At 38.9% G+C, this 13950-nt stretch overlaps 1 protein-coding gene across 2 annotated transcripts; it reads right to left on the reverse strand.

Moving 5' to 3' along the window:
- Positions 1–4987: 4987 nt before the first annotated feature.
- Positions 4988–13875, reverse strand: LOC124290593 (charged multivesicular body protein 2a-like). 2 transcript variants are annotated; one of them, XM_046727352.1, is made up of 6 exons: positions 13785–13875; positions 10073–10268; positions 9552–9731; positions 8771–8901; positions 8125–8186; positions 4988–6354 (listed from the first exon to the last, which is right to left on the reverse strand). In XM_046727352.1, exons 2-6 carry the CDS (start codon positions 10244–10246, stop codon positions 6227–6229), a joined length of 675 nt encoding a protein of 224 aa, XP_046583308.1. In that variant the 5' UTR covers positions 10247–10268; positions 13785–13875; the 3' UTR covers positions 4988–6226. The 2 variants fall into 2 exon arrangements, with proteins under 2 accessions (XP_046583308.1, XP_046583307.1); XM_046727351.1 differs by lacking the exon at positions 13785–13875 and adding an exon at positions 13541–13744.
- Positions 13876–13950: the final 75 nt, after the last annotated feature.

Below are 13950 nucleotides of genomic sequence, written 5' to 3' on the forward strand. Positions count from 1 at the left end.
GATGAAAATAAAACAAAACATGCATTATATATACCTAAATACTACAATCCAACACTTGCCAGGGATAGTTACGGTTCTCATTTTCATATATAAAATATTACTTTATTGAACATGCTACATACATAATATTAAACAGAAGTTTAGGCACAAGACAAATATTTAATTATCTCAATTTGCTTCCCATGTTTCTCGTCTGCATCTTAATTATTTTATGCTAAATTAACATGATACAGAGATTACGCGAATTATTATCAATTATAAAATACAGTTTAACTAATCAAATTATGTATGTACCTGGTAATGCATAATTTGTCTTCTGAATGAGAACCAGCTCCTTGTGTTTCGATCCAGCATATTGATCTTCGAGTGCGACACACCCACGCTTCCCATAATTTATTTCCTTTCTACAAATCTTACAATATGCAAAGCCAGGTTTATCAATCTTGTCAATCACAACACTAAGTTGTGTTTTTATCTACATTTTTCCAGCCAACCCCTGTTAGGGACTTTTAACTCCCTTATCGATTTTCGTGACATCGGACTTCCATTCAACTGTCGCCATGTTTGTCCTTTGTTTACGCTGAGCTCCCAACCTCGCGTACTACCAACAGTGCTATGAGATACGCCTATAGGGCCTGTATGGGCTCTGGGGAAAATCAGGATCACTTCGAGGCAAGATCAAATCCGGACAATTCGCGAGATCGCGATGTGAAAATATTTGTTTGCTATTTGAGAAAAAATCACAGAAGTGATATTTTTAAGCGAAAATTAATTTGGAAAACGCGAATTTTCCCGGAAATTTCACATCCCTGCTCTTCACGAGTTCAGGCAAATCGAGACCCGGGCGTGTCCCCACCAGGAGGGATCCATCCGTCCTGCACCAGGGAAGGCAAGATGAGTCCAGCCCGCCCGGCGAAGCGGAAGTCAGATGAGTCCAGTGACTGGTGGGTACAGCGGCTTTGGGAATGAACTCGGCAATATGCTGCCGAACCTCCCGGAGAGCCGTCAAGAAATGGAAAGTGCCCTCCGGCTCCTCGACCTCCCCAACGTCCATAGACTCGGCACCCGAGCCCGAGTCAGAATCCAGGTCTCCTCGCGAAGAGGATCCGAACCCTGACCCGGTGGGAGGCCGAGCCCCAGACACCGAGGGAAGGGAAGAGCCCAAGGAACTACCCGCTCCGGCAACCGACAAAATACTCGAAACCCCGGTCCTGAGACACGGGAGGAAGACCGGGCAGAACCGGCTCATCCGCTCTCATGGGGCAGGGCGGAGGGGCGCAGGGAGCAGAACCCCAGGAATCCTCAACAGACCCTGCGCCAACACCGCGAGGGGGACTGGGAGCAAACCCTCCCCTCCGGGATAGCCGAGGCGTCCGGACCCGAAGCCAGAGGCAACGGATCGACAGACGCCTCCAGGCTAAGGGATTGAGCCGTGCTCGGCGATCCCACCCCCGGAGTCTCTGTCCCCTGCTCAGAGTGGGCGAGGAACTCCTGACGGAGACCTCCAACAGACTCGTGAACAAGGGACTTCACTGAGTCCATATGCTGCTGGAAAAGTTGTGTAATTAAAGACATATCAAAACCACTGTGTGACTGAGGTTTCTTAGCCAGCTTAGATTTTTTAGCTTTAGACGGGGGGACCTCTTGGGTCAGGTCCCCTCCCGCCTCTCGCAACTCTTTGTAGAAGAGAAAATCCGCGGCCCTCCGTTTCTGGGCCCGGGGGGAGAAGGCCATGCAAAGTTCACAAATATCAGGGTTGTGGCCGACTTTCTCGAGACAGCACAAGCACTTGTCGTGCTTATCGGCTCTGGGGATGTTCTGCCTGCAGACAGAACACCCAGTAAATGCCTGAAAGCAAACACGCAAGCATGTAGCTAACAGCGGAGCCAGCAGCATAAATAAACACGTACAAAACATTGAAAATTACGTGAATGTGACCGCGGGAAGAAATACTTGGCTAATAACGCACAATACCACTGGCAGCTACGCTAAACTTCCCGCCATGGAAAAGCAACACGTGCGTAAACCACGGGAAAGCTAGCGTAAAGTTTAATACAAAGTCACATTAATGAGAAATAACAGACTGCAAAAGTCTTATAATACTGTTCTGTCAAGAACAAATAAAGACCATACATACAGTTGAAGTCTCAGACATTATTCTTTATACAAGAGGTATTCAGCAAGGCAACTCGAAACACGTCTGAACGGTTGAGTGACAGCAGAAGGAATGATGATACGGGCCTAGGTGCTTACCTGGTTGGCTGTGCATGCGTAGCAGGGAGGTAACTCCACGTGGTGGGGGCCGTATAATAGATAAAGATTTTATTTATTGTACAATATTTTTATTAAAACATTGATACAACTGTCACAGGACATTTTCAGCCGCAGAAAATGCAATTATGTACCCCAAGGACTATCTATTTGAAAAAGAACGTCAAATATTTTTCAACAAAACTTGGTAGATATATCAAACAGATCCTTAAGTGGTGCCTTTTGCTATTTGCAGATTTTTGGCATTTTTATTTTTCCCTGTTTCCATGGAAACGATTCGGACTTAGTCCCAAAAGGGAGGAGTGGGTTTCGTTTACGGAGCACAACTGGAAAACTTCTTAATATCTTTCAGCAAAACTTGGCAGATATGTGAGGCAGATGCCAAAGTGGTGCCTTTTGCTATTTAGCAAATGTTTGGCATATTTATTTTTCCCGTTTTCCATGGAAACGATTAGGACTTAGTCCCAAAAGGGAGGGGTGGGCTTCATTTCCGGAGCACAACTCGAAAAGCGTTCAGTATCTTTCAACAGGTCTTGGCAGATATATTAGGCAAATTTTGAAATGGTGCTTTTGCTATTTACAGATTTTTGGCATTTATATTTCTCATGATTTCCATGGAAACGATTTGGACTTAGTTAATAAAAAAAGTCAAGCTGGACTTTAAGTAACTGTCAGATGATTTGTTCTTTCAAAGATGTGGGGCTGGGGGGATATGTCATCTTCTGATGACTCTGGTATGAAATGCTGGTCAACAATAAGATCCTGGCCATGGTCAAAAGTCACTGGCCACAGACTGTCTGTGCTATCAAGATGCACAGGTCTAGGAATCTATAGGCCTGGCTTAGGACGAGTCGGGAGATGATCGGATAATGAGTTTACCATGGGAAACAGCTATGAACAATGTTTTCAGTCTTTTCCCAAAATTATAAAAAGGACATTTAAATTTAGGCTGCGACATGCTGTCAGTCATATACAGATTATAAAAAAAAATATGAAGTTCTATAGAAATGGACGTGCTGTTACATGTTCATGTGCGCAGTCTTGCTTTAAGCAACAATAAAATTGTATGACAAGTTTTAGCTCCTTTACTAAATGCAGGAATGTATGTACATTTAAAACACAAGCTGTACTCATAGTCACCCAGTTACAATTGCCAGATGATTCAATCTACACTAACAGCTCCCATTGAAAACTACTTGTAAAACAACTGATTCTGATTTGGTGACCTACTCTCAGTGAGTAGCACATGCCATATACTACCTTGGGATGTGATATTTTGTTACTGTGCTTTATATGAAGCTATTTTGATGTGACTTCAAATATACATGTACAAGATGTTTCCTGTGACTTAATCTGCAAATTGCTGCCGCTGAAGTTGTCCAGGAACTGATGATCACCTTTCCCACCAGATAGGAGTAAAGGGGCTGACTCTGTAGTAGAATGAAATGTAGTTGATGTAAGCCTTATTGAAGGAAAGGTTTCAACATTCATGGAGGTCAAGTCTCAGGACCGGTTAGTCTTTTCACCATCTTTTTGTACTAGGTAAGCCTCTGTTTGCTTCACAGTTATGGCTTATCCTGATGATTTTAATCATAAATCATGTGATTGGTTGAAATTGAGACTCAAGGTCTTTCTACCAGCAGCACCTGCAAGTTTCCTTTCAAGATACTAGTAGCTGGCAACTATGATTGGAATGCGTGGACACATAATACCTCATTCTCTTCCCACAGAGGTGCTTAATGAATTTGTTTTGTGTGAGTTGCGAGTGAGTTGTCTTGCACTGGGCATTAAAGATATACTGGTATTCAGAGCATTACATGTAAAAGATGAGCATAGATAATGGTTCAGTCAACTGAGACCTGATAGTCAAATTGTTTGTTTGTGGTAATAGCTTGGGGAATTCAGGGAAGGGAAGGGAAGTGAATTAATTAGGAGATAAACATCATGTGTTTGCGAATTTCCGGGTGTTATTGAGTATATGAAGCACGGGAATTCATTTGGAACCGACGGCATCAGCCGGAGGTTTCAAATGAAATATTCCGTGCTTCAAATACTCAATAACACCCGGAAATTCGCTAAACACATGATGTTTATCGACATTGTATAAACTAAAAGTAAACCGAAAGGTCCACACACGTTTTTGTTTCTGCACTCATTGACATCGAAAGTACGCGGGTACAGCAATGAAATGTCATCAGCCGTCCGTTTCGGCTGTCTCCCATGGTAGCATCTGGAACTGCTCATTTGTGACGTCATTCGGACTTTACGTCACAATATGATTTTAATGACGTCATCACAGCTGACGACGTAACAATACAATGGTGTGAGCGATGTTTGTATGTATTAATACGCAGAGAATTTCCGAGAATCAAATACCATTTGATCACGTTTTTCAACCAATCAGATTGAAGAACACAGTGACTTTTGGTTTACAATCCCCATTTTTTGCATGTACTGTGAAGATCTTTGTATTTGTTACTGTTTACTATTGATATTTATACGGTCTCAATTTTGAGATTGGGACAAATATTGTCATCTTAACTATTGAAACAATTTTACTGTGCGACCTTGACTTAAAATGTCAGCCAATCACAAGCAAGCAAAGCAGTGTGCAGACATGTAGAATGGTGATGTGGCTTCATTAATATGCAGTCCATTGAACTCTGGGATCTGTTATGAGCTCAGTCTTGAAGAAATACAAATAAATCCTAACATATCAGTTTGAAAGTGTTTACTTCAAAACGCATACATATTAATATATACACAAGTAAAAATACATTTTTACACTAAAAATTCTTCACAGGTGTGAGAGAAGAATAGTGATATCTGGTTGGAATCACTGACAAGCAGTCATTACTTTGATAAATAAAGGCTAACATTGATCAATAGATTATTTGTGCCTGTATGCACAATGGTGGCAGAACAAAACTGCTTGCTCATATATTAAGATATTTGATCACATTTCTTGATGACCATGAAATCCAATATTGTCATTGGAGGGGAAGTACAGTACAGTGCTATTTTAATTCTGTAAACTTTTGAATATTTTTTCAGTAGGACTGGTGTTTATTTAAGAAACAATTCCCTGGTGTTCTAAAGCTATGCTACTGACCAAGCATGACTGATCAATAAATAATATCAGATCACACACAAAACCAATGTCTCTTCAACAAGAAGGCATGGCAGTATTGACAAACATCTAATATCAACCTCTGTACATGAACATTGCTGTAGTAAGCATTACAACCAACTGATGAGACTAAACTCTTATGACTGATCATTTCATGTAAGCACATACAGACTCAACACAAAGCTTCCTTCAGTATTCATTGGGCACAGTTAGATTGTACACAGAACAGTATGAACATGTGTTCCATGGAATATAAACTAGAATATTAATAAGCATTGACATAAATCAGTGTAATACCCTAAACTGGACAAAATAAGACCTAAAAATAGACTCAAATGTGCAGAGCATAACTTAAAAGAACCAATTAGATAACATAAAATGGATTACATGAAAGATGTCTCAGAAATGTAAAAAAGGAACAAAACATGATCGTAATGTGGAAAAGCAGTTTTGAATAATGACATTGTGAACGACCTATTTAGTTAACTGACAGTTTTATACACTGGGAACAGTTTTGTAGTCTTTACTTCTGTAACCTGACACTTTCAGGATCCTTCCTACCCAGAAGTTGAGACGGTAGTTTATGAAACTTTCCAAAGTGAATTAAAAATGTAGTTTGGAATCAAACATTACAATAAGGGCATGTTACAATAAGCCACCACTGTGCCAACAACACTTTTATCTTGTATGTTCGTGTTTCCATGACAAGCTACATTCAAGTTTGTCCTTGATCACATAACAGCTGTCATCACCAAGGGTTTGGCTATAGAGGGAGCTTGCCTCAAGCAATAGCTCTCTTGTATCATTCCATAGAGTCTGTCAGTCTCACTGTCTCTTCAGATTATTTAACCTTGCTTCAAGATCAGCATCTGCAGCACTGACATCGGCGGCAGCAGCAGCTTGTGGTTGTTTGGAGGCTCCAGCGGAAAGAGTCTGGTTAGCAGTTGGCAGACCTACAGAACAAGACACATTGATGATCCTCAAAAATATATTAAGCTGTCAGCTGTCCAAAATTACAATTAGTACAGTGAAAGACTATTGTCTTGAGTGAGTTTAGTTTTACGCTGCTTTTAGCAATATTTCAGCAATATCAAGGGGGGGACACCAGAAACTGGAAACACACATGTACCCATGTGGGGAATCGAATCCAATCTTCGGGGTGACGAGCAAACACTTTAACCACGAGGCCACCCCACCACCCCTGTTGTCTTGAAGTTGAAGGGACCTCCCTAAACACCTCAAGATATCAGCAGCAGTTCAACACAAATGTAAACTGATGACAAAACAAGAAATACACAGGGACCCAGCCTTACTTCAAGACAACCATGAGTTCGACACAACAGTGTTTGTGACTGTACTTTGTTAAAATCTCCTGTAGGGACATCAAAGCGTAATGATTCTAATCGTCTACACCACAATACCACCATGTGATTCGCTTGTATTACTTAGTTTCATTTCTACTACAGCAACTCAGCTTCGGATAATATTAGTGAACAGTCTTGTAAGGACAACTGCCACACTTCAAACATAAATAGACTTCGTACTGGTCAATAAACAAGACATGACCGTTGCTAAATACCCTCTGTGTCTTTGAAAATTTAATTCTTATGAAAATTAGACTTCTTGCTGATTGACATATTGCATGAGTTAAGGAAGAAATACTATTTTCATATTTAGTTGCACACTTGTAACAAATATGAAAATTTCGTGAAGGATGGCAGTCCTCAAGATCCCAGCTCATCACAACAACCTGCAATACGACATGTCTGTTTGTTGTGTAACACCACATTCAGATATATTCTAGCTAGTTTGAGTGTGTACAACACAATCTAGTGACTGACATCATGAACATTGACCTGCGCAATTGGATTATGAGGACGTATCAACAACATCAAGTCTGACCTGCTGATCCTATTACTTCAAGTAACAAGCTATAAATTTCAACCAGATATTCACTGGGCTACAATGTGATATTGTATGGCAATCCATAGGCTGACACTTATTGTACAAACATCAATCCAAAGTGTTATGGTACATGTAACCTAGGACCACCTCCGTGGTGTAGTGGTTAGAGAGTCAGCCCGGAGAGTGCAAGGTCGCGGGTTCGACCCCTGACCGTGTCATACCAAAAGATGTTAAAATATGGTACTTGTTGGTCCCTGCCTGGTGCTCAGCATTAATGGATACAACAAGGACTGGTCAGCTGGGAGTCAGTATAATGCGTCAGAGTGGAGTATTCATGCTTCACTACGGCATGGTATCTCAGTGGGCTACCACTATAAAACCAGCTTAAGTCTGGGCTAGTACAAGCAGCCGCACATACACATACACACGCATGCACGTCGTCATATGAGCGAAATATTCTCAAGCACAACGTTAAACCCAATTTCACCTCACCTCACCTCACCTCACCTCACATGTAACCTAAGGCGGTTCCTGCAGTATGATTCACGGGCAACAGCAACTATGGAGACTTGCCCTCATAATTTCAAGTGTAGTTGCCCTCATAATTTCTCACGGTGAGAGTAAGTGTTGTTATCTGCTGCAGTATGTTATGTTCAAGCTCAGTCATGGTTGCATAGATACCAAAAGCAGAGGTTCCTGGAAACCAGTTCTCCTAATATCTCCATGGGAAACATCTCTTGGGTATCAGACAACATGAAATATGTCATATTTGTGCATTAACCCTTCACAACTTTCAGGATATTTGGTGTTTATCTTACCTGACAATTCATCTGCCATCTGTAAGCCGAGTTCATCCAAAACTTGAGACACAATAGCATCACTACAATAAAACAATGTCACATCATTAGTTTCCATAACAACCTAGATTAGGGTCCAATCCAGGATTCAAACCCACACTCAGAGTCAGAGTAAGTCATCAGCACAGAAAGTCAGTTCAGCCATCCCAGTCAGCCACAATGTTCCACAAACAATGAAATCCAACAACTTGTCAAGATAAAAAAGCTAGTTATTATTTCTCTTCAGAAAGAAATCATTTACAATTTATGAAATGTGAACGCAATCTGTTGTGCTACTCTTAAAAATTTAAAGTTTCAAAGACAGCTTGTCTGATGTTTTTATCCAAAACAGTGATCACCTTACTAAACACAACACAGCAATGGTACCATAAACACTGAACAATCCTCTCAGAATTCACATCCTACAGAATGTATCAATATTGCTAACACAGCATGACACTTAGTATGCCTGACAGCATAAAACTTGGCACAATCACATTAGATTCTGTTCTATCAAACAGAAAGTCATAATTTTCATGTTAGTCATGAAAATCCATTACCAAAAAGCTTGTAACCAATATGTTTCTGGTGAAATTTGATTGTTGCATTTTTATTTAGCACTACTTACCTCTCTTCTTCATCCTCCTCATCTCCAAGGGCATCGTCAATGGCATCACTCATCATCTCCTCCTTCATGTCCATGATCTCAGACTGCTTCTCAAACTCCATCATAATCTTCTGAATCTGGGGCAGCTTCAGCTACAACCACATCATCAATATTCACATGACCGACCTTGTCTCAGTCTAGGATACTTCAACATATGATAGATCCAAACATGATGTCATTGCCCTGTTAGAGTAAAAACTGGTTCACAACATTTACCCAACACATTTATTTACTCACACATTCATATTACAAGTGCCTGTCTCAGTTATTTCAAAGCTAACTTCTTCAGATCTAAAACATTTAGCCAAGGAAACCACATGTTAATGAACATACATGTTGACTCCACATGACCCTGAGTCAAATTAATATGATCTATACAATTTCGCTTTGGGCTAGTAAATTCAAATTTATAGTCACATCGGCAGTATTTCAGCCATACCATGACATAAACAGTTATACATTCCTGATATCCATTTTGCTTTGAGCTGACTGCTAATTTCACTTACAACCACACCTACTACTAGTAACAAAGCTACACATCTCTGCAGCTGAGATCCAGGGAGCACTTCAAATATCATTTTTTCAAGGGAAATACAACTGAGGTGTGACAGAGATGTAGACATAGTTGGAAGTAAAATGTCAGTCTCTACACATTCATTGTAACTGTGTTGTCCTTGTTGTTGCACCAGGCTGATCATGACAATAACAATAACATACTAATGCCAAGATAACAGACAAGTACCTGTTTGTTCATGGTTGCCATGGCTTTCGTCACACCCTTCATTGCTTGTGCCATTGCATTGTTAGACTTGAGTGTTTGGATTTTTAGTGACACTGCCTGGATGTTTGCCCGCATTGTGATGAACTTCTTCACGTAGCGCCGGGTACGGACAAGGTCTTTGGCCATCACTTTAACCGCATCCTGTGACATACATTATTAGGTTAAAACTGGCCATTAACATTTCTGTCTTCTTAATATTCAACTATACTTTGCAACATGTCATTTGAAATTCTAAATTTTGTACTAACATACCTGTGATGATGGCTAATTGTTTCATGAAAGAATAACACATATAATGGACAACAAATTGATGACTCCTGCAACCAATATCAAATACCATCAACCAATGCTCAAAATATGTCTTTAGGAGAAAATAATCATTTCAACCAATTTCAACCAACTGGAGGTTGTACATAAATTTAATCTGTGCTCAAGTAATGCCATGTTGTTATGTCTGCGTAAGGACAAATGCAACAACTTACCATTTGACCCTGTTTAGCCATCTTTTTAATGTCTGCAATGACCTTCTTCTCCTGTTGCTCCATCTTTGATCTCTCCCTATCCAGATCTCTCATGGCTTTGTTGAGAGCTCTCTGATTCTGACGCAACATCTCCTCTGGCGTCTTTTTACGCCCAAATAACCATTCGAGAGGCATGATGAATAGTTTATAGAATAACCTGAAGACAATGGATGAAATATTGTGTAAATGTAGCTTGCTGTCCTAACGAGAAGCCAATCCTACCGTAAATATTAAAACAAAAAGGTGAAATGTACCAGTTCATCTAAAAGAAAAAGAAACCATGTTTAGGCCACAGTAATAGCTCAATGTCATTTGGCACCAAAAACTATGTCACTGCTAGTAGTTTACATAGATGTAAGCTAACATGACAATACATCAGTAAATTAAACTTGTCAAATATGACACAATAGTTCTAAATATCACATTCATCATAGTGGTGTAGCGGTTCATCGATAGTATCGATGTTTGCATCATCAACTACGAGATACAAGTGCATCGATACAAAACACATTTAGGCAATATATCAGGACATTTATATCGCGAGGGTCCATGATACATCAATGTATCACCACAATATGATATATCCCGATACTACTTAAGTACTACTTAAAGGAGTATTGCATTAGGAATAGGAACAGAGTCTCTTTGAAATTCTTCTGAATTTTAAAAACAAATTGAACTTATAGGAATTTGTTTGTATCTGTTATTTTTGTTACATGAACAAAGGAGTTGGGGTATAAGTGAAAGAGTGTGAACATTTTTCAAACTCTGTGAACTGTAGAATACTTGTCTTCAAGTAATTTAACTATGTTTTAGTTATTTGACAAATAACACCATTTATTAACAACTATGAAAACAAAGATAAGATCAAATTTAGAAAGCAGACTTAAAGAGTTTTTTTCAGTGATTCTGAATTCTGTTAAATTACGTTGAATTGTTTGTGAAAGACTTGGTGTAGAAACACAACTTCCTCAGGGAAACTTCAGTTTCAAATATATTTATATTAGATCAAGGTATACTGAATGTGTTTGACTGTACTTTCTTAAGCATTAAATGCTGAAATTTTATTAGATTAACAGCTCTTTAAGTGTGTGTGAATGTAACACAAGTTCTGCTGCATGAAAAATAGAGTTTCAGTCATTTTATCTATCTGTCGCCGACAGCCTTTTATTTCTCTATCTTTCCATCAGAAGGCTGCTTCTCCACTGTCTGATATAGGGAGTTGTACGTGCTACCCGTATTTGGCTCACCACCAAAAGCACGGGCTTCTACACCTGTGACGTATGACAATTTGAATTCACATTCAATTGTCATCCGTCAGCCATCACACATGTATGGCTGACACAACATCTTCCTAATGTTGTATTTAATTCACAGGTAAGCACCCTCTCTATATCCTTTCTCTATTTCATAGTGCTAAATATCTAATTATTATCAGTTAAGTATTTTAAGTTAGTAAACATATTGTTACCGATCGCGCATAAAGTAAACATATCTATCGCGTATCACATACTAACTTAAGCACAAGCACGTAAGACAGTGTGTGAAAGTATAATTATATTATATTTTATAAACCTTTTATTATCAACACCAACTGTATATATTTTTAGCAATAATATGATGCATCAGCTTTATGTGACGTCATCATGTAAACAATCACCATTATTCAATTGTTATATAACTATAACATATGCCACTGTGCTATTTGATTATCAATTGAATAATTAATTTGACAATTTGAATTCACATTCAGTTGTCATCCGTCAGCCATCCCACATGTATGGCTGACACAACATCTTCCTAATGTTGTATTTAATTCACAGGCAATAAACGAGATGTTTTACACGAACGAGGGTCTCTGTTCGTTATTTTGTCTGCTTGGCAAGACTCAGGCCTGAACCCGCGACATATCATATCTGTTCTGTTTTTAGAAATTGTAAAGTATCGGGATACGTATCATATCGCCACTATTGTATCGTGATGACGATCGTCTCGCAGGTCTCTTGCCAATACATTCATGATATATCGTCTCGCCTCATTAAACTGGTATCGGGACACATATTGTCTCGCCACTTAGGCCACGATACACTGCTCTAATTCATCATTATACATTAGATTACTTAGTAATAACATTTACACATGTGTAAGCTTTCCACAATCTACAACATAACATTATTATAAAATCCAGTGGTTGGGTGAAGAAGATTATATAGCACTAATTAACTTCTCCCAAGGAATAAAGCAAGCAGAGATTAGTAAGGTAAGTGGTTACTGACCGTTGTTTACGAACAACACTTCAGGACGGTCAACTTATTGTCAACCATTCTGAGCTATTATTTGTCAACGATACCCAGTAACTCTCAAGCTTATTCCACAGGAAAACTTTCTGCTCCAGTGGCCACACCATGGTGTAGACTTATGCCTGACAACTTTAAACTTGTCAAATCATGTGACATGTTCTCCTGTTTGTAAATTAATCCACTTTTCTGAAACAAGAATGGACAGGCTTGATGCAAGCCTTTTGGTTCACTTTACATATTGCTTTGGATAATCATCTTACAACTGTAACAGTGAAATGTATGAAAAAGTAGCTTCAGATATCAATGTGACTATATTGTTAGTTTTCTGTAGGGCTTCAACAATAACACTTGGATGATGAATATGTCAACGGAAATATTTTTCCTTTTTACTATCTTTACTCAATGAAAGTAAAACATTTCATGATATATGTATATCTAAATGTGTATATTCATCCAAAATGAAACTGATAACATATACATGAGCCGAATGTGTAAGATCTAATGATGAGACAGAGGTACTTGGCTGGTCGAAAGAAACTCTGGGTAGTAGAGTGATTGGCTTCATATTTATATCCTAATCTCAGCTTTGGTAAAAAATGGGTTGCCTTATAATCATTCAAGCAATTAGTATTTTGAAATTCATTCATATGATGAACTCATGAACTTTCTTTCGCATGTGCCTCTAACAAAAAACATGTACAACGCCATTTCACTCTGAGCAGCCATTCAGTTGTCGCCTTTGCAGTAAGGGGCACTGTTCTGATTTGAGAATTGAATGAAAAGCTAAATGTGTGGCATCTCACTCAGAAATTATTGCATGAATGATATAAAAACACACAGAACTGTCAATGTACTCTCTCTTTAAACAACATTCCCCAATTGAGTCAAATATTGATACTATTGATTTAAGTATTCCATCCCGTTTCTAATAGTTTTCACTTTCAGGGTTAATCAAGTTTTTCATTTGTCTATAATTCATATATTCTTATAATGTTCAACCACATTAGTAAGTGGACACGGTTAACTAACAAAATATTGTTGTTGGTAGTCTTTTATTGTTGGTTTACAGCTATGAACCTTTTACATTTTCAGTAATTTTCAAGAATATACTTCCACCTATAACACCTACCTCGCACTGCTCCACCTGAACTGACACTAAGGACGGATAATTTTTCAATCAGTCTATGAGTAATCGTCAGATGAAGAAGTGCGTTAGAAATCCCATGACTGTGACTACAGACTAAAGATATGTTTGCTTGTCGGAATTTACACTGCGTTAGGTCAACAAATGTGACATCTATAATCACGACACAGAGAATGAATAACTAAGACGATGTCCTTATAATAAGTCGTGTTCGATTCTTATGACTCACGAGACTTAAAAGTATGTTCACAAAGTACACAATCACTTCTTGTGAAAGACCTCTTCCGTCTTTCCAATGTTGTTGATGATGACGTCACAAATATCGTGATGTACTCTCCAATCTCTAGCACTTACGCGTATATATCGTGGATATCTTAGATATGCTAAAATTCCCG

Source organism: Haliotis rubra, unplaced genomic scaffold (assembly GCF_003918875.1).
Source record: "Haliotis rubra isolate DU_JTF1 unplaced genomic scaffold, ASM391887v1 Scf47, whole genome shotgun sequence".
Lineage (NCBI taxonomy): Eukaryota > Metazoa > Mollusca > Gastropoda > Lepetellida > Haliotidae > Haliotis > Haliotis rubra.

Excerpts from the sequence above, each read along its gene's own strand:
- LOC124290593 (XM_046727352.1), bottom strand. The coding sequence starts at position 10,246 with ATGCCTCTCGAATGGTTATTTGGGCGTAAAAAGACGCCAGAGGAGATG. Across the intron at positions 9,732-10,072 it reads TGGCTAAACAGGGTCAAATG|GATGCGGTTAAAGTGATGGC; the intron begins GTAAGTTGTTGC and ends TGTATGTCACAG. Across the intron at positions 6,355-8,124 it reads GATGGCAGATGAATTGTCAG|GTCTGCCAACTGCTAACCAG; the intron begins GTAAGATAAACA and ends CTTGTTCTGTAG.